The 18,953-nt window shown below is 34.2% G+C and overlaps 2 protein-coding genes across 16 annotated transcripts; both read right to left on the reverse strand.

Moving 5' to 3' along the window:
- Positions 1-1,614: 1,614 nt before the first annotated feature.
- On the reverse strand, positions 1,615-14,484 carry LOC102624782 (beta-glucosidase 11-like). Of its 15 annotated transcripts, none has more exons than XM_052437729.1 (14): positions 14,071-14,431; positions 13,858-13,921; positions 13,452-13,504; positions 13,160-13,235; positions 12,956-13,027; positions 12,731-12,818; positions 12,385-12,637; positions 12,020-12,135; positions 11,410-11,630; positions 10,954-11,013; positions 10,858-10,886; positions 10,689-10,776; positions 10,019-10,109; positions 1,615-2,004 (listed from the first exon to the last, which is right to left on the reverse strand). In XM_052437729.1, exons 1-14 carry the CDS (start codon positions 14,305-14,307, stop codon positions 1,758-1,760), a joined length of 1,695 nt encoding a protein of 564 aa, XP_052293689.1. In that variant the 5' UTR covers positions 14,308-14,431; the 3' UTR covers positions 1,615-1,757. The 15 variants fall into 15 exon arrangements, 12 of the variants coding, with proteins under 12 accessions (XP_052293689.1, XP_006479944.1, XP_052293691.1 ...); XM_052437731.1 differs by having other exon boundaries at positions 1,866-2,004; positions 10,689-10,766; positions 14,071-14,484; XM_006479882.4 differs by lacking the exon at positions 1,615-2,004 and adding an exon at positions 9,356-9,775 and having other exon boundaries at positions 14,071-14,454.
- A 2,837-nt stretch (positions 14,485-17,321) lies between these two features.
- On the reverse strand, positions 17,322-18,743 carry LOC102626209 (phytochrome A-associated F-box protein). The gene has a single exon (XM_006479889.4). The coding sequence runs from the start codon at positions 18,477-18,479 to the stop codon at positions 17,499-17,501; it is 981 nt and encodes a 326-aa protein (XP_006479952.1). The 5' UTR covers positions 18,480-18,743; the 3' UTR covers positions 17,322-17,498.
- Between the last annotated feature and the right edge of the window lie 210 nt (positions 18,744-18,953).

Consider the following 18,953-nt stretch of genomic DNA (forward strand, 5'->3'; position numbering starts at 1 on the left):
AATCATATTAAAATAAAAAATTTAAATAAAAGTAAAGTTCGAAATATATCTTACATTAATATCCATTACAAAAGTCACATACATTAAATTAGTAAGTAACGTAGCATGCAAGGGATACAAACTTCTTTTACAAACTATCATGAACAAATTAATAGTCTAATACAAAATTGTTACAAATAAAATCGAATTTAGATTCAAAATTAACTTTTTCAATAATGGCGTGGACACTTTATAAATGTGGTCTATTCCCTTTACAACACAATAGTTAAATCGGAGCAAATTAAGAGCAAATATTATATTAGATTAGATTAGATATTAAAATTGTGATTCGCTGTGGGCAATTATAATATTTAAAAATAAATAAAAAATATATTTAAGTTTAAAATATTTAAAGAATATTAAAATTAAAAAAATTTGGGCTAATAGAATTTACTCGGTCTTTTTAATGTCCTAAATAAAAATTTAAGACTTTAATTAGTTAATTAGGCCTAAAAGTTTAATAATATAAATATTTTGATATTTTTTATTTTTACCAATATTTACAATTTTATAATTTGTTTACTGGTAATTTTAAAAAATTAAAATAAAATTAAAAATTAAAATGGGGAAATAGGTAGGGGATGAGGATTCTACCTCATCCTCGTCCTCTTCCCGAATAAGAAATTGGGTAAAAAAATTTTCCCATCCCTTCCCCGAATAAGAAATTGGATATGAAATTATCTCCACACCCTCTCCGAATGAAAAAAATATCCGAAAATATCCGTTTCCGTGGAGATTTTTACCAGCCCTAATGACTGTCAAGTGAATACTGTTTTACATACCCATCAAAAGGGTATCGCATTATAAGTTCGAAAACAAAAATGAAAACAGATGTTGTGAAACAGGGTCCAGCTCACGGTACTCCATTATATCCGTACATAAGGTGGCCATTAGATCTAATATGGAAGTTGTTTTAATGGTTAGGATGTACTTTGTTTGGTTTTTAACATTGATGTCCCTATTTTTTACTGCAAAAATAAAAAGTCAAAAACTGTAAAATTTCACACACAACTTTGAATTGTTTAAAATTTTTCCCTTGATCAGTTGACTTAACTGTTAAAATTAACGATGATGTAAGGAAAATAACCAGTAAAAAAATTATAATACAATATATATATTGGAAACAACATAATATCTATTTAGTAATGTAAATATGTAATAAAAAATTAAATTTAACAATAATATTAATATATGAAAAAATAATAATAATGTCAAAAAATTCATAATAATAAACTGTGAGTCTGTGATCTAGGATCCAAGTGTAAATAATAGAAGCATATGGGACTTGTAAGTTAAATTTTTAAAGCTTCTAAATTTTTTAATTGTTAGTAAATAAGAGGGACTGTGCTATCAATCGCCAAAAACATGGTGCACACAAGGCACTCTAGCTTTGTTCTATAAAACAATATCGAACATCACTTAAACACCTAAATATTTTGATGTATTTTTTTTTTATAAATTGCAAAATAATGATTGGTGAATTTTTGTCCAATATATAAAAACCTGCAAACAATACAAATTCTTTTCAATGGAAAATTGGACATTGTTCTTAAGAAAATTATAGAAATCAATAGCTAATTAAAAAAGAAAACTTTATTGATCATGGTACTGTAATTGTAAAATTTGATTCTCACAGTGGAGTGGATCGCAAGAAGGTAAGGAATCTAATTCAAAAAGAAAAATGCAATCCTTTATGTAAATGGATCTTTGCCTAATGCCTACTGATAGTCATGACCATAAGAAGGACCTGAGAAATTTTTCTCGAGTGCGAAATCTTCGTCTGAACTTAGGCTTCTTCCCTTCAGGAACTGTGAATACCAATGTGCGGAGAGCTTAGGGTACCTTTTCAAATCTGGATCATCTCGGTCAACATAGTACAGGCCATAGCTTGATTCATAGCCGTCCATCAACTCGAATACATCCAAGAAGGACCACATAAAGTAACCTCTTATATTTGATCCATTTCTTCCATTTTTTTTCAAGAATAAAAAGCAAACACTGAAAAGTTAGATCATGCAGGCCAATGAAATGATCATGGACTTTGTAAAAGCTCAGCATTTATATAACGCCAACAGTCAAAATAATTCAATAACACACTACTTTTCTATTAAAATATTTTGAATCAAATGCGTATAATAAGCTCTTTCTTGCTCTCTACAACATCTACAAAGACAATAAGCCGTCTACATTGGCACAAAAATAAGCATACCTCACAGCATCAAGCACACTTCCAATATATGCATGCAAATATTTAACCCTGGATATATCTTTCAATGATGAACGGCGTGGGGTGTTCTGACCTGTTAAAAATCATGTGATGATAAAACAAAATAAATGAGAAAATAGAAAAATGAATGAAACAAGTTTTGACCATATCATATTAATGTCGCATCTGCTTAATTCCCCCCACACCAACACCTCTTCCCCCTCTGTAAATCACTCTAAAGAGAGAGAGAGAGAGAACCATTTTCATGAATGTACATAGGAGGATTGCCATAGAGTTGCTTAAAATGCTCCAGCACTCTTTGCAGGCCCAAGGGTTGTATTGGAAACTGAGTCAAACGAAGAAAATTAGGAATGTAGTGAACTAAATCAAGAAAATTAAACAAATTCTCTAATTATGTACTTAAAGTCCCACCTCATTTGATGATGCAGTATCCAGGTTAACTGCCACAATCAGTTAATTGTTTTAGTTTTTTAATTAGGCAGAAAATAACCTAAACAAAATGACTTGCCAACTTGGTAAAATGACTTTACCAATCTTGACTCAATGACTATATAACAAAGCAGTAAGAATATGAGGACCACTATCCAGAAATTCAAGATTGAAACTAAGCCACAGATGTGTTTGATTAAGTGAACTTGATGGAGTCAAAGAGGTATAATTCAAGTAAAATTCACCCAATTATCAGCAAAGCAAGACTAATGTTATGTAGAGAACGTACAAAAGATCTCTGTTGCTGAGTCTGCATTCCAGTCTCTGAGTTTTTGATTCAGACTGCTAGGATTATCCTTGACGTAAACTATGTAGTAGTTTATCACTCCAAGGAAGTCAGCTGAACCTTTAACCTGTTTAGATTCACGATCACTAAAGGCTGGAAGTCTTGAGCCCACATTTTGTTTCATTATTTTGGGATAGTCTCCATACACTAATGGATTTGCCATCCTGCAATTCAGTACATACACAAATATCAGTTACAGCTGAAATTTAAGCCCAACAGAGAACCCAAGACATATAGATTCTTATCATACCAGCCAATTAAGAAATCATAGTATCTTTGGGTTGCAATTGCATCCTCCGTTGAGTTTGTTAGAGGGAGAAGCCCAAATGCAAAGATATTTACACCTATGTAGCCACGCTGCTTGTCCTGCATCACACCATGTGTGTATATGACTTTTTTTAAAATTAATCATTGATATGCATTTTGAGAAAAACAAATAATACACATGTATCTCAATTTTGAGGGAAAAAAAATGCACATCAAGTCATTTTTATATCCATCCAGTAATATTTTATCACATATATACTTTTTGTTTAGAGTTGACCAATGATGCATAATAGAGAGAAAAAACCATGTCAAACACGTGATATACATTTATCGGTATCATGGTCCTATACAAAATTTTCTCCTTAAATTTTGTATATATAGCATTGTTGTTAATTATTTAAGTTACACTCTCATGTCTCTGAATTCAACTAGTGTTTACATTTTAAATTAGAGTGGAATCATGGGATTGGGAGTGTAAAGTGAGAGTAGGAATAATTTGTTTGCATACATTGGAAATTTGGAATGTTGTAAGGTTTGAATCAGAATTCAGTTTATGTATTTATATTGTCTTAGACTGGGAGTAAATAGTTTCAAATTATAGTTTTACCCTTATTTAAAGAACTATAATTTTCAGTTACAAAATTAATAAAAATATATTTGAAAAATAAAATATTTATTTTATTATATTTATAAATTAATAATAATTTATTAATATTCTTAATTATGTTAATCATATTTTATTAATTTTAATTTTAATTATATAAATTAAAAATTATTGATAAGAGCATCACAAATAAAACATTATTATTAATAATATAGTACAAAATTAATATTTTCTAAGAAATTTAACTTAGAATCAATACAAATTATTATTTTTAACTAAATATAATAATATTATATTTCAATAAGTTTAATAATAATATTATTATTAAATGTAATTTATAAAATAATATAATAATGTTATTTAAATAAATATGATATTATTTATTTTTTTATTAAATATAATTATATTAAATTTAATAAAATAAGGGTAAAAAAAGAAAGAGGTGAGAAATAATTCCCACTCCAAAAATGGGTGAGGCTCACGGAGTGGGATTTGTAAGTAAATGTTGGGATGCGAGGAATTCACACTCTCACTCACTCCAGTAAGTAAAAATAACAAATTTTTTTGAATTAAAAATTTGACACAAATTTTGAATTGTGATTATTTCATTTTTCTTAGACATAACTGTAATGAACCACATAGATTTAATAAGATACTGTCCACTTTGGGTTAAATCCTCAAGGATTTGTTCTTATAATGTCCATATATACTCTCAAAACACATCTTGTCAATTAAGGCATGAATCACCCCTTTATACGCATTAGAATTCTCCCATACCCAAGCAACGTGTGATACTACAACGACAAAAATTGACGCGTAAGAAATTAATGTGTAGAGACAATTTCAAATTTAACAACAAAGACAACATAAATGTTTGATGCTGAGAGCCAAATACTTCTTGTTGAACTCAATGTAAATAATTGAAAGAACAAATGATTGGTTGAATCATACTCTAGATGGAGTACCGAAACACATGATTTGAAATTTTTTTTTGGATATTACCTGATACTTCTTTCTATACAGTCTGGCAACCGATGCATGTGCTAACAAGACATGATGAACTGTTATGTATGGCTCAGTGGATGAGTTGCCTCGAGAGCAATGGTTGATTGAAGAACATCGTTGAGGTGGTGCAATTCCATAGTCATAACCTAAATTTGCAAATGCATTTGGCTCATTCACAGTTGTCCAATATGAAACCCTATCGCCAAACTGCCTGAAGCATACATCTGCATAAGCTGTGAAGTCTTTCCTGCATTCGAGTGTTGATAAAATTGATGAATAAACATTCATTGAAATCGATCAAGACGCTATGGTGAAATCGGTAGACACACTGCTCTTAGGAAGCAGTGCTAGAGCATCTCGGTTCAAGTCCGATTGGCAGCATAGTACCTTTAAAAAGATTATTAAAAAAAAAGTGTTTTAGGGAATTTAACTTATGATTTCCATTCTTAATATTTAAGATATTTTCGCTTATATATGTATATATCTCTCCAGCTTTGGAGCGTATATTAACGCATATATCCTTTTCGGTCGTTTCAATTGGAATTACAATTTATTTAATAACCTTCTTAGTCGATGACTTGGTTTTTTTCAACTAAGCACAAGGGTAAGCTAAAACCACAGAGAGTTGAGAATATACACAATGGTTCTATTGATCCATCCGCCATACTCATCTTCCAGTGCCTGAGGAAGATCAAAATGGTGTAATGTAACATGCGGTTGGATTCCTGCTTGATGAAAACAAAAGTGGTATATGGGTGAAAAGAGGGAAAGAGGAAGTACTTTCCTTAAATATACGCAAAGAAATTGAATTACTGTCAGTAGTCATGAAAAACCGGAACTAACCATAGCTGATTAGCTCGTTTATGAGGTTGTTGTAGTACTGTAAACCCTTCGGATTGACAGGTCCTCTTCCATCTGAACAGAGAAGATGAAAGAAAATGAGGATAATCTGTGAGCCAGGAGTCAAAGGTTGCATAATTCTTATAAGGTTCATAAAAAGTCACAAAATCTTATCATACTTGGAATTAGTCTAGACCATGAGATGGAAAATCTATAGGCATCTAGCCCTGTGTCCGCCATGAGCTTCACATCTTCCTACAAAAAAGTACATGGGATCGTAGAGGTGTCATCGAGCTACAAGATGCTATGTTTTGCATGTACAGTAAGATCAACCGACGGTTGGTTGTTTATTGTTATATAACCGTTTCAATTAGTATCAACAGACAAAAATGAGGGCGAACTGTAATTGAATTTTACTTAAGCTGTATCACGATTAAAGCACGATGTATCCACCTTGTATTTATGATACCCATCGCATGCTATGTCTCCAGTGCCATGTACGTTCCCTGAAAATTTTGAAGAGAAAAATTATTAGGGATGAAGCTATGATATCTAATATTATCTCATAAACAAGCATCTCTTCCATGAACTCTCTTTAATTTAGGTGCCAACCTCTGGGCATTTACCCTCAGCATATATAAATCATGATCATAACAAGGAGCGATGATTCAGATGCACTAAGGTAGATTGAGTTCTTGCATAAAAGGATAAAAAAACAAAAAATAAAATAGAAGAAAATAAAAGAAAAAAATTATTACTCTAAAAGTCAAACTATAAGTGGCAAACTAAGGTGTTTGGCAAAACCGTAAGCACACCCCATATTTAATCTGAAAGAACAGAACTGACCGGCATGTGCAAACGTATCCCAAATGCTAGGAGTCCTTCCATCTTCATTTGCTGCCCCCTCTACCTGTTACATGTTACATATCGTGAGAAATATGATGTGTATGTTCTTTTTCTAATATCGATAACTTTATGATGATAGATACATGGTCATCTAATTAGGCCTTTTTTTTTTTCTTTTTTTTTGAAGAAACAAATAAATAATAATAACAACCAAAACTGTAAGCTCAAAATAGATCGAATAGCTAAGTAGTATTAGTAGCAGTAGTAGAATTAGTTGTTGACCTGATAAGCTGAAGTGCTAGCACCAAAAAGGAAGCCAGGTGGGAAGTCATTTTTGCTATATTCAACAGCAGTAAGTGCTGATGTTGCCAAATTAAGCAGATACATTAGCAAGAAAGAGAGCCTCAACATCATGTGAAGTTGTGAACGGACAGAATAAGCGAGCGGTTGTTGATGTTGTTTATTTTATTTGTGAGTTTAGTGGTATACAGCTCTCCTTAATCCTTATAAAGAAAACTCAAGCTCACTAACCCCTAAACCTGTCACAGTCACAAAGCCGTGCATGACCAATCATCCATTTTTAAATTGTACCGCGCAAGCTTATTTTGACGTGTGTGTTTTGTTTGTCAGGCACCGCAAAATTTCAGTGGGCCTGAAGATGCTTCATTTTCACTGTACGATTGTTTATTCCAATTTTGATTTGTGATTGTGATTTGTGATTGTGATTCCTTAGAATCATGCGTTCGATTTGTCGAATAGAGCCTGTCCGTCGTCCCTTCTGACGTACCTCCGAAGTCCAGAAGAGACCACAAGAGAAGATCGATCTTACTAGGCCCCCGTCTTCTTTTGACTTTTTGTGTAATGCGTACTATCTCGATGAGATACAGACGTTATAACAATATCAACCATTAAATTTGGACCTGTCTGAAGAGAACAATCCTAACTTGGTCTTCTCAACAGCGACTGCAATTGCAGAGTCTCTCTGTTTTCTAAAGACTTACCGAATGTGTTCGTAATCATAACAATCGGTATTAGACATTTACAACATTGGCTTACCACTTATTCCACAGCTGTGGTTGCCGTCAGCGATCTTGGCGACCAATGAGAATATTTTTCTTGCCAGACTTGCTACTGTGTCGAGCATGCTCGGTCGTGTCATTAATACATAGTAGAGACTGTTGGGGAAATATCAGTTTTTTAAATTTTTTATAAAATATTTTTAAAATCGCTCTCATATAATATATAAGAATTTATAATCTAGAAATCGTACCTTAAAAATTCAATTTAGATTTTTTCGCTGAAGTGATTTAGGCTTCCAGATCACGATCTGTCACCACCACGCCTATTAGATCACGATCTGTCACCACCATGCTTGTTAAATCACGAACTGTCACCAATGATCTTTCAGGTTATGACTCAGGTTTGATCTGCACTTGACGTGTGGGCGCCTTTATCACTACCAAAGTAACTATCACGAGAAAATTTTTCTCTCAACAATAGAGAGAAAAATCTTTTTCTCTGATCTATATAAAGTGGCTGCTCTCATTTTCTTTAGAGAAAATAAGCCTTTTTATATCTCGCTTTAGTGAAATCTCTAGGCTTCAAATCATAAAAAAAAAACTCACTTTACTTGTTTTTTCTATAGGGGACTTATCTTGTAAAATAATATAAGGCCCCTTACACACAAGCTAATTAAATGGAGCCTCCCACTAAATGATATATTTAGGTTTTTAACCCAAATATATAGTTATCTTGCTTATTAAATCTAGTAGTGGCACAGTCAATTAAATGAGCTAACTCGGGGATTATTTGGGAACATACAATAGTGGCTACAATAATTAGGCATGTAATTAAACTAGCCCAATTATTTAATTCCAAATCTACTCCACTAAAAGATTGGAACTGACTTCCATAATTGTATGCTCGAATAATAATTCGTCCCAAGCCACATTGATTTCTTTACTACACAATCTTTTGTACCACATCGTTAATTAAATTGCAATATCAACTGTCTAATCAATTTAATAACATCTTATTCCTTGATACTTACTGGTTTTCTCTAATGATCATTTTCAACATACTAAATATGTTGACACACTCTGGCCAGAGAATTTTATGATCAAGTGCCGAAAACCCATCAAGAGATGTGTTGTACAAATTCTATATTGTTAATCTATAACTTCAATACTCATAAATGCTCCCACCAAGATACCAGATAATCTTGACCACAATTGTGTGTCGTGCCTATTAGTAACTCAAATAGAATAACAATTACAATCATGAAATCATAATTAACTAAAGATTAAGATTACAGTAAAATCAATGCCTATGAGATTTAATAAGTCTGACAGTTATTTCAAGGTTAATTAAATCTCATATGTGATCCTGTTCAATGTAGTTGTACTACATCAATAAATTCATATATGATTAAGATAAATCATTAAATGAATTTACTACAATCTAAACATAAATAGAGCGCCCAACTTTATTTATCAACTGCAAACTAAATTTATTTAATCATAAGATAATTTGTGATTATGTCTTCTGTGAATCCATATGATAATCACATAAATACATATAATATAATTAAACGGACCTTTTTCAATATATATTTATACAATTAAAAATATCTCAAATATTTTATTAATCAAAAAATAAATTAATATGCTTTAAAAGAACATAAAATCCCAACTGAGACACCATCAGTTCTTTTCAGCCGAAAGTTTGTAACATATTGTTACAGAAGCAACCATTAGTAATCATTGAATAATTATTACTAACTTTTATGGATCATAATCCTGTAGCTATTATTCAGTTTGGTTCGCTTAAGGAGATAAGGTTACTCCTCCCAGAACCGAATTAAAAGAAAATAATAAGAGCAGTGCAATCCTTTATTAATTTACATACATCTGAATTATCAGCCTACTGAAAGTATTGACCATAAGGAAGAGTTGATAAATTTTTCTCAAGTTTGAAAGCTTCATTCACTGATCGCACACTTCTTCCCTTCAAGAACCGTGAATACCAATGCGCAGAGAGCTTAGGATATCTCTTCAAACCCGGGTCATCCCGATCCACATAGTATAGGCCGTAGCTCCATTCATAGCCACCAAGCAACTCAAACAGGTCCAAGAAGGACCATGTAAAGTACCCTCTTGTATTTGATTCATTTCTTTAATCATTTCAATAATAAAAAAAAATGTATAGTAGTTAGATAATTCAAGGAAAAATGTAAACAGGCAAAAATTTTGGACTTTGTAAAAGCTCAACATATAGAAACAAAACACCAACAGTCATAATACACTACTTTTCTGTTAAAATATTTTGAGTCAAATGCATGTAAGCTCCTTTATGCCCTCTCGAACATCTACTACAATGACATTAAAATCTCCATATTGGCACATAATAGGCATACCTCACAGCATCAAGCATACTTCCAATGTATGCTTGCAAATATTTAACCCTGGCTGCATCTTCCAATGATGAACTGCTTGGGGTGACCTGACCTGGTAAAAATCATTTGATGATCAAACAAAATGAGTTAGAAAAGAGAAAGGAAATAAAAATTGAATTAAACAACTATTTGACCATATCATATTAATGCCGCATTCACAGCACAAATCTTATTGGGGCAAAAACTACAAATGGTTCATGAGAATAGTGTCTGTTGAAAGGTTATTAGTTCGATTTTTGATCATTTCTTAGGCTAGCTCCACACAGTTCAAATGCACGATTTCATGTAAAATTAGACACTACAACATCCTGTGGCATGCTTATATGAAAGATGCTCACTAGCGCAATTAATGATCAATAAATATGGTGTTTGGTGATTTCAGCTGTTTGCTGGTTTAACTGTTACTTTGCAAATGCCTTATCAATAACTACAGCAAAAAATGAGCTTGTAACCATTTGGAGTCGTTATTTTATTTTATTTTTAGGACCATTTTTTTGATGGTTTTTTTCTTCCATTCTTAATAGCAAAAGCTAGCTCCAGCAGGCTCATATGCAAATGTACTGATTATAGTTATTTCATCATCTTTGAAATAACAGACAGATCAGAGAAAGAGAGAGAGAGAGAGAGAGACCATTTTCATGAACGTAAATAGGGGGATTGCCATAAACTTTCTTAAAATACTCCAGCACTTGTTGCAGACCCCAGGGCTCTATAGGAAACTAAGTCAAACAAAGCCAATTAGGAATATAGTGAACTAGCTCGTGTTAAATAAATGCTTTAATTATTTGTTTCAATCCCACCTCATTTGCTGATGCAGTATCCAGATTTACTGCCACAATCAGTTAAATGTTTTAGTCTCTAAATTAAACCAAAAAGAGGAATAAAAAATGACTTACCTACTTGGTCAAAATGAGTTGTCCAGTCCTGGCAATGAAAAATATGTAGCAAGACAGTAACTACATGAAGAGAAACATGTGGAAATTGAAAATAAGGCATGAATGCATCTGAATCAGAAAACTGAAGCTCGGTTAGGTATTGCTTTCTAATAGCTTTAAAGTATTCGGTAACCGCTTACAATATAGCTTGGAAGTTAAAGGTGATTTTACCAATGCTATTTGATGAAAAACTTATTTTACTTTTACTATTTTTGTCAAAATTGTCATTTAAGAGTCATATTTACCAAACACCATCTACTTTTATGTCACAACTAGAGCTTCCATTTCAAAGCTACAGTGGTAAGGTAAAGTACCACAATATCAAACACAGCCTAAATCTTGTCAACGGGTAATCACTTTATATAAATTTAGCCACTGCTCAGCAAAGCAAAGATTAATCTTATGTTGAGAACATACAGAAAATCTCTGCTGCTGTGTCTGCATTCCAATCTCTGAGTTCCTGCTTCAGACTGCTAGGATTGTCCTTGATGTAACCAGAGTTGTAGTTGTTAACTCCTAGAAAGTCAGCTGAACCTTTAACCTGTTTGGATTCAAGGTAGGTGAAGAGTGGAAGTCTCGAGCCCACATTTTTCTTCATTATGTTGGGATAGTCTCCATACACTAATGGATTTGCAATCCTGAAATTCAGTACAGACACAAATATTGATCACTAGTGAAATATATCGTCAATTTAGTGGAAACTGAGTTGAGATGTTTAACATACAACAAATTCCCCCTGAAATATCAACAAAATAATTTAATTAAGGTGCAAAAAAATTGGAGGGAGAAAAGAAATGCAGAAGACTATCAGAATACTGACAGAGAGATCTTAGGTACTCTTCGTGAATGGAGAAGGAAAAAAATCCATAAAATTTGAGAAAAGCTGATTAGCTTTATACCAGTGGGAGTGACATGCACTTAATAGAAGCCCCCCCCAAAAAAAACAAATGACGTAGAACTCAAGGCATATGATTACCACGATGAAATACTTGGTAGAGACAAATGTTATATTCTATTATTATCATACCACCCAACTAGGAAATCATTATATCTTTGAGTTGCAATTGCATCTTCTGTTGAGTTTGTTAGAGGGAGAAGCCCATATGTAAAGATACTCATTCCTATATAGCCATGCTGCTTGTCCTGCATCATCAGGCATTGCTGTTAATATTTGTTTTTCTTAGACTAGGCAGAAATTGACACCTAAGAAGTAATGTGTAGCCACAAGATTTGAAATTTCATCACAAAAACAACTGTTACAAATGTTTGATGCTGAAGCCAAATACTTCTTTTTGAACTCAATATAAATAACTAAAAGAACAAACAATTGACTGAGTCATACTCTCTAGATGGAATACTGAAGCACATGATGGAGAAAAATTTGGCTATTACCTGATAATTCTTTCTATACAATCTTGCAACTGATGCATGTGCTAACAAAACATGATGAACTGCCATGTATGGCTCAGTGGATGAGTTGCCCTTACGGCAGTTTTTGAACGGAGGAGAACATCGTTTAGGTGGTGCAATTCCTATGTCATAACCTAACAATGCAAATGCATTTGGCTCATTCACGGTAGTCCAATATGAAACCCTATCTCCAAACTCTCTAAAGCATACGTTTGCATAAGCTGTGAAGTCTTGCCTGCATGGAAATAGTTATCATTAACTCTCTTTCAACTTGGTTATTTAACCAAGCATAAAAAGGAAACTAAAACCAAAAGAGTTAAACATATACACAATCGTTTGATTGATCCATCCTCCATACTCATCTTCCAGTGCCTGAGGAAGATCATAATGGTGTAATGTAACATGCGGTTGAATTCCTGCTTGATCAAAACGAAGTGATGAATTGGAGGAAAGGAGGGAAAGTGGAAGTTCTTAACATTTTTTTTTTAAATATATGCGAACCATATCATTCAAATTGTATTTCTAACATCAGTGATGAAAAAGTGGTCCTCACCATGGCTGATTAGTTCATTTATGAGGCTGTTGTAATATTGTAAACCCTTTGGATTGACAGGTCCCCTTCCATCTGATTAGAAAGAGAAGAAGGGGCGGGGGGGGTGGAAGAGTGATAAATAATCCATCAGGATAATTTGTGAGAAAATGGTCAGAAACTGCATATTCTTGTTTGGTTGACAAAAGCCACAATATTTGATCATACTTGGAATTAGTCTTGACCATGAGATAGAAAATCTATAGGCGTCTAAGCCTGTGTCCGCCATGAGTTTCACATCTTCCTGCACAAAAGCACATGAACTTAGTTAGAAAGGAATCATCAAGCTACAAGATGGAATGTGCTGGAAATAAAGTGAAATAAACCAACAGTTGGTTGGTTACGGTTATATAATCATTTGAATTAGTATCAATAGACAAAAATGAGAATGAACTGTGATTGAGTTTGACTTAAAAAGTTGTATGTGAAGAGTCATCATGATTAAGAACGACGTATCCACCTTGTACTTATGATACCCATCGCTTGCTATGTCTCCATTGTCATGTACATTCCCTGAAAAATTTTGAGGAAAACTCAACTGTTAGGATATACATTCGATAGATATAGATAAAAATTAAATAAAATAATGACAAAATTATAAGGAGTTATATTTGACAGACAAAGGCAGGCATCTTCTCTCCTGTTCTCTATAATTTCAATGAGACAGACAAAGACAGGTATCTTCTCTCCTGTTCTCTATAATTTCAATGACAACCTAAACGGGTAAAAGTGAAAAAGAAACAACAAATTCAAGAGTAGATGCATAAATGGAGGCACCCTCTATATAGCAACAAGTCAAACTAACGGGTTTAACGAGAATGTAAAAACCAGACCCAATTTGTAACGTGAAAGTGAAGAAAACTGACCGGCGTGTGTAAACGTATCCCAAATGCTAGGAGTCCTTCCATCTTCATTTGCCGCTCCCTCCACCTACTGTCACGAGAATCTTATCTATTTTCTCTTCATTTTATAACTAATATAATCATAATAGATACAAGACGCAGTGTCTGTTTAACATGCCTCACGTGTAAACTCGAAATATATCAGATAGCTAAGTAAAAGAAGTAGAATCGGTGCACCTGATAGGCTGAGGTGCCAGAACCAAAAATGAAGCCCGGTGGGAAGTCACGTTTGCTATATTCATCAGCCGCTAGTGGTAGGCCTGGTGCTGCCAAATTAAGCAGATTTATTAACAGGAAAACGAGTCTCAACATCATGTCAACGGAGGACGCGGTTCTGCTCTGCTTCATTATGATGCCGGGGAGCCAGAAATGGAACCTGCTCCTGATGAAAACTGTACGCACAATGACAAACATGCGGCTGACCAATCACCCAACTGAACATGTCTTGCTCTTTTACTTTCTCAGAAACTACTGGGACCAGCAGATCGATGTAGGCCCCTCGTCTGTCGTCCACCTGTCATTGAGAATCCTGACAAGTTGTATTTGATTATGCATAAATTGAGTGGGCTCAAATCTGCCATGTTTAATAATGGGATTTTACCACATGGTTTTGTTTGTTAGTGCAAAAAAAGATTCAGACTCCCCTCATTCTTTGATGTTATTCATTGCTTGCAATAATGATATTCACACATAACCGAGCACAGAATGGCTAGTCTTTTATGTTGTTACTAGTTTTGTTTTGTTTTTTTCTTTTTCTTTTTAATTTCAAAATGCCTAGTTTCATTTTGAGTACCCACAAGTTTCTCAGCAGTGAATGCCACTGTGTCCAGGGTCCTTTGTTCCAGCATGTTTACACAACAAGCTTTATGCAAGCAAAAATATGGGTTTATTTACGGTTTAGCTGCAGTGTAGATTCCTCAAGCACAGAGTTACCCAGGCTAGCCGCAACACATTACGGTCGACGGGCTGAGTGACCGTTGTCGCGGCTTTTCCCAAATGGCACTTGCATTATATGTTGTTAGATTTTCCATAAAAATCTAAAGCTTAGACCAGGTCTTCTATTTTTAACACGGGAGAAGCCAATAGTTTCTTTTTTTTTAAAAAAATCTAATTAGCGGCTATCAAATTTTATTTTCAATGATTATCTTCAAGAATGAAAACTAAAATCCCAGATTTTGCATACCATGATTTTATTAATAGGGGCTTAATCACCAATGTTCTCAATACTCCCATCGCATCAAGCTTTTGTTTTACCTAGTTTTACTTTCTTACTTTATAAGAAAAGTGATTTTGATAGTTCTACTACCCTTTGATTCTTTAGGCTTGTGGATGCTAGATGACCATGAAATACCATTCAGCGGCCATGTAGGTCGCTTACATTACCATCCACACCGTGGTCGAAAAATTGTTTTAATCCAAGAGCTTAAATTTTGTGACTAAAATTATGTTTAAAAATTTGGTCTAAATATGTTTACACAAGCTCCCACTGTTCTAAATTCTCCCCTCGCACCACATACATACTTGCAAAGTTGGTTCACAGCTACTGTTGCAGATGAGAAAAACGTCTCTTGCCAGTTTTGCTTCGGATTCAAAAGAAAGGGACTATCTGTAATAAGCACAGGCATATTTCTTTTTCCTTTAATGTACTTACAGGAAGATACTTCCACTAGGATTCGCACTGGCTGGTCAAATTTACCAGTTCGCTGTGAGCATTGTAAAAGGTCCAAATCCAGTAAGAAGAGACAAGGACACTTTCCCACTTCTCCGAAGAAAACAGACAAAAGTGATGGTTAAGCAAAACTATGAACCACTCAGTCCGTGTTGCAGTGAAGTTAAGGTGGTGATATGAGCATATTCACAGAATATGAAGTGCTTGGTCTGAACGCAAATGGCAATATGAGCAATTGAGCATATTCACAATATATGAAGTGCTTGGTCCAAACTCAAATTAAGTACACTAATATGTCGGATCCTGATCAATAACACAAGGCAAGAAAACTGATAATGACATGATAACCTACAGTAGAAATGGCTCTATTTACTTGGTAAAGCCTAGTAATCAGAAATCAAGGTCATCAAAATAACCCGTGGTTGATCACACAACTGCAGATAAGTTCCCAATATTCAAGAGATTCTATAAACTTGGAGTTCTAAAATTGTACACTGTAAGTCTATAACTACACCACTGGTATCAAGTTCAGACCTTTTTCAGTTTCTAATAGATATCTACTCAATTCAATCCCCCTACATATTCCATGAATCATCTTCCCCCCCGCCATTTACTGGAACTATGATTCATTCTACATTCAACAACCAGAACACATAAGTCCTAACAATCATATATTATTACTACCAAAAGAAGGAAACAAGGAGAAAAGTTTAAAAGTAAAACGAAATTTGCTAGTCTGACTTGAGGGAAAGAGATTTATAAATTATAATCTTTGGGAACCTCATATCAAAATTGAGCAAAAACCCCATCTGATTTACTATGTTAAGAAGATTTTCTACCATGCGTAAACCAAATATCCAATTAAAACAAAAATGGAAAGAAGAACTAAAGAAATAAAGCTACAATATTGCATGAGATATTGTGTTTCCTATTCAACACCACCAGCCTATGACATTCGTCTAATTCATTGCATCAAGAGTTGTGTGTGCTATTTTATAATCTGCTTGATTCAGCTTTTCAATCTTCATTTGTTAAAGATACGGAAATTATCCACCGATCACTTATTTTTTCACCGTTTTTCAAAAACACACAAATCTTTATTTTTTACGGCGCTCCACCTAAAGTTAACATTTTTTTTCGTTGGTCCACTCTAGTTATAACACCGTTAGAACTTTACTGATATCATAAGGGTAAAATTATCATTTTACAACGATACAGTGGTGGACATGTACAAAACAATATAACTTCCAAGTGGAGTTCAGCAAAAAAAAAATTGTGTATTTTTTAAAAAATACAAAAAAAAACAAGTGATTGATGTATAATTTATCTTTTACATTTGAGGGTAAAAAAATTATTTATATAATATTCTGTTAGTTTTCTTAACGGTCTCCAAACAGAAGTAGACAAGTGAAAAGAAATGTAATTTCAAGTGGGTTAAAAAAAAAATATGTATTTTAAAAAAAGCCCGAAAAAACTGGTGATCGGTGGATAATTTTCCTTAAATATATAACTTATGGCAACTGAACTTCAGAGCATTCACGTGCGAAAAAGCATCTCTTTCAAAAATTTCTGCACCCCCTCAATGGAAGCTCACCAGCTAATCTAAAAATCCAATACCTATATTGAATATTATATACATAAATATATATAGAGAAAACTAGTTAACAGATTAAACTATCAATTGTCACACTCAAAACTACTTTCCAGCAACAACTTATTAGGAGGGGAAAGAAATAACTGATAGAAACCTTCAAAACACTAAAAAAACACAAACCTCATTTTTATTTAATAAAACTCAAAATAATATAACTGATTGGTCGTGAAAATTACAAAATTAAAAGAGATAATAAGAGATGCAGGCAAGCAAAGAAATAGAAATAATCAACAACAAAAGAAGTTGGAAACTATTACAATACCAGACAATCCGAAAATAGAATCAAGTGTATAATGGTAAATCAGTCCAGGCTCCAGAAACGTGTCCATTTTCACACACATAAGCTCTGACAACAGGCTCACCATCATCATGGTACCCAAAAACCCTTCTCAAACAAAAAGCAGAATGTAAGTCCCAAGTCTCTTTACAGTTACAAAATGCACAATTGACGTCAATCTTACTCCGGTTCCCATCATTAATGGTTCTCCAAACACGAGATCGCTTAAAGTTCTTAAAAATACCTCTAAAAAGCATGTAATTTCGCTTCTCTTCAGTGTGAAGACACCCAGGCCAATCACAAATGTATAAACAATCCCCTCTGAATCTACTCGCAAGCAATTTATTCCCCTGCTCACGACACAAATTCCAAACCCCAGATGCCAAATGAGACCTAAATGATCTACATATCTTCCTCTTCTTTGCGGATTCGCCACCCACTTTAACCTCACACTTGTCGACATCCTCAACAACTAAGCTACCATCACCACCACCATCATCATCATGTGACTCGGATTTATCATAAACAGTATCGTAATAAAGATCATCAAAAAGTGACCAAGAACAATCAGTAACAGAATTTAGATTGCTGGAGCAAGCCTCGGCCGTTGTCGTTGTCGACGTCGGTTGAATGGCGCTCGTGCTGCAACTTTGATAATCAGAGTCGGGGCCCAGCTCGCGCTCGAGGCCGAAATCCGAATTCTCCAAGAGAACGCCGGCGTGAAGGAGGCCGGGGCAGCAGACGGAAAGCTTGTGGAGGGATGACCAGCCACCGGGCGGAACGCCAGAATTCGGGGAGATGAGATCAGCGACAACGGCAGGAATGGACTTGGAGCACTTGGTCTTCCAGCAGATGTTGCGAACGAGAGAAGAGAATTTGACGCAGACGCAAGCTAAGCGGGCCCAGTTTCTTGGATCATCTTCCAGTTTGAAGAAGATGTTCAGCACGACGTCGTCAGAGAGCTTTGAGAATAAGGTTTCTGCCATTCTAAGAAAGAATCGAATCAAGTGAATTTGCGATAGAATTGTTTGTTCTCTCCGGTTCTTTCTTTGGTGGTCTTGATTCTTAGAAAAGAGAGAGACAGCGACAGTGAAATTGCTTGGCTGCCAATCGTTTTAGTTTTGAATCAGAGGGCGGCTGGGGTCTGACACTCCTGTAAAACTTTTGGCTGATTATGATGAGGGAATTGCTATGTTGGAGATGCAATACTAAGTGCACAGCATCTTGAATGATAAATAGCTTTGTTAACTTTACTCAACTATTTATTTCCTTAATTTGCCCTTCCGTCAAGTTGTGCATTTTTCTGTCGAGACGCGGTGCACTTAGCATGGTCTAGTCGATGAGTCGAGTCGACATCCACTGTTGCAAGTATATGCTTTTGTCAAGATAACTATCAACTAACGGGTATCAATTAACTGAAAAAATTCGAACCGTCCACCTGTTCGGTTTAGAAAGCAGCA

The sequence above is a fragment of the Citrus sinensis genome, chromosome 3 (genome assembly GCF_022201045.2).
Source record: "Citrus sinensis cultivar Valencia sweet orange chromosome 3, DVS_A1.0, whole genome shotgun sequence".
Classification (NCBI taxonomy): Eukaryota; Viridiplantae; Streptophyta; class Magnoliopsida; order Sapindales; family Rutaceae; genus Citrus; species Citrus sinensis.

Coding starts and splice junctions, on each gene's coding strand:
- LOC102624782 (XM_006479882.4), bottom strand. CDS start 14,307: ATGTTTGTCATTGTGCGTACAGTTTTCATCAGGAGCAGGTTCCATTTC. Junction 12,638..12,730: donor TGGATCAATCAAACGATTGT/GTATATGTTTAA, acceptor ATTTCCATGCAG/GCAAGACTTCACAGCTTATG. Junction 10,777..10,857: donor ATACTGCATCAGCAAATGAG/GTGGGATTGAAA, acceptor TGTTTGACTTAG/TTTCCTATAGAGCCCTGGGG.
- LOC102626209 (XM_006479889.4), bottom strand. CDS start 18,479: ATGGCAGAAACCTTATTCTCAAAGCTCTCTGACGACGTCGTGCTGAAC.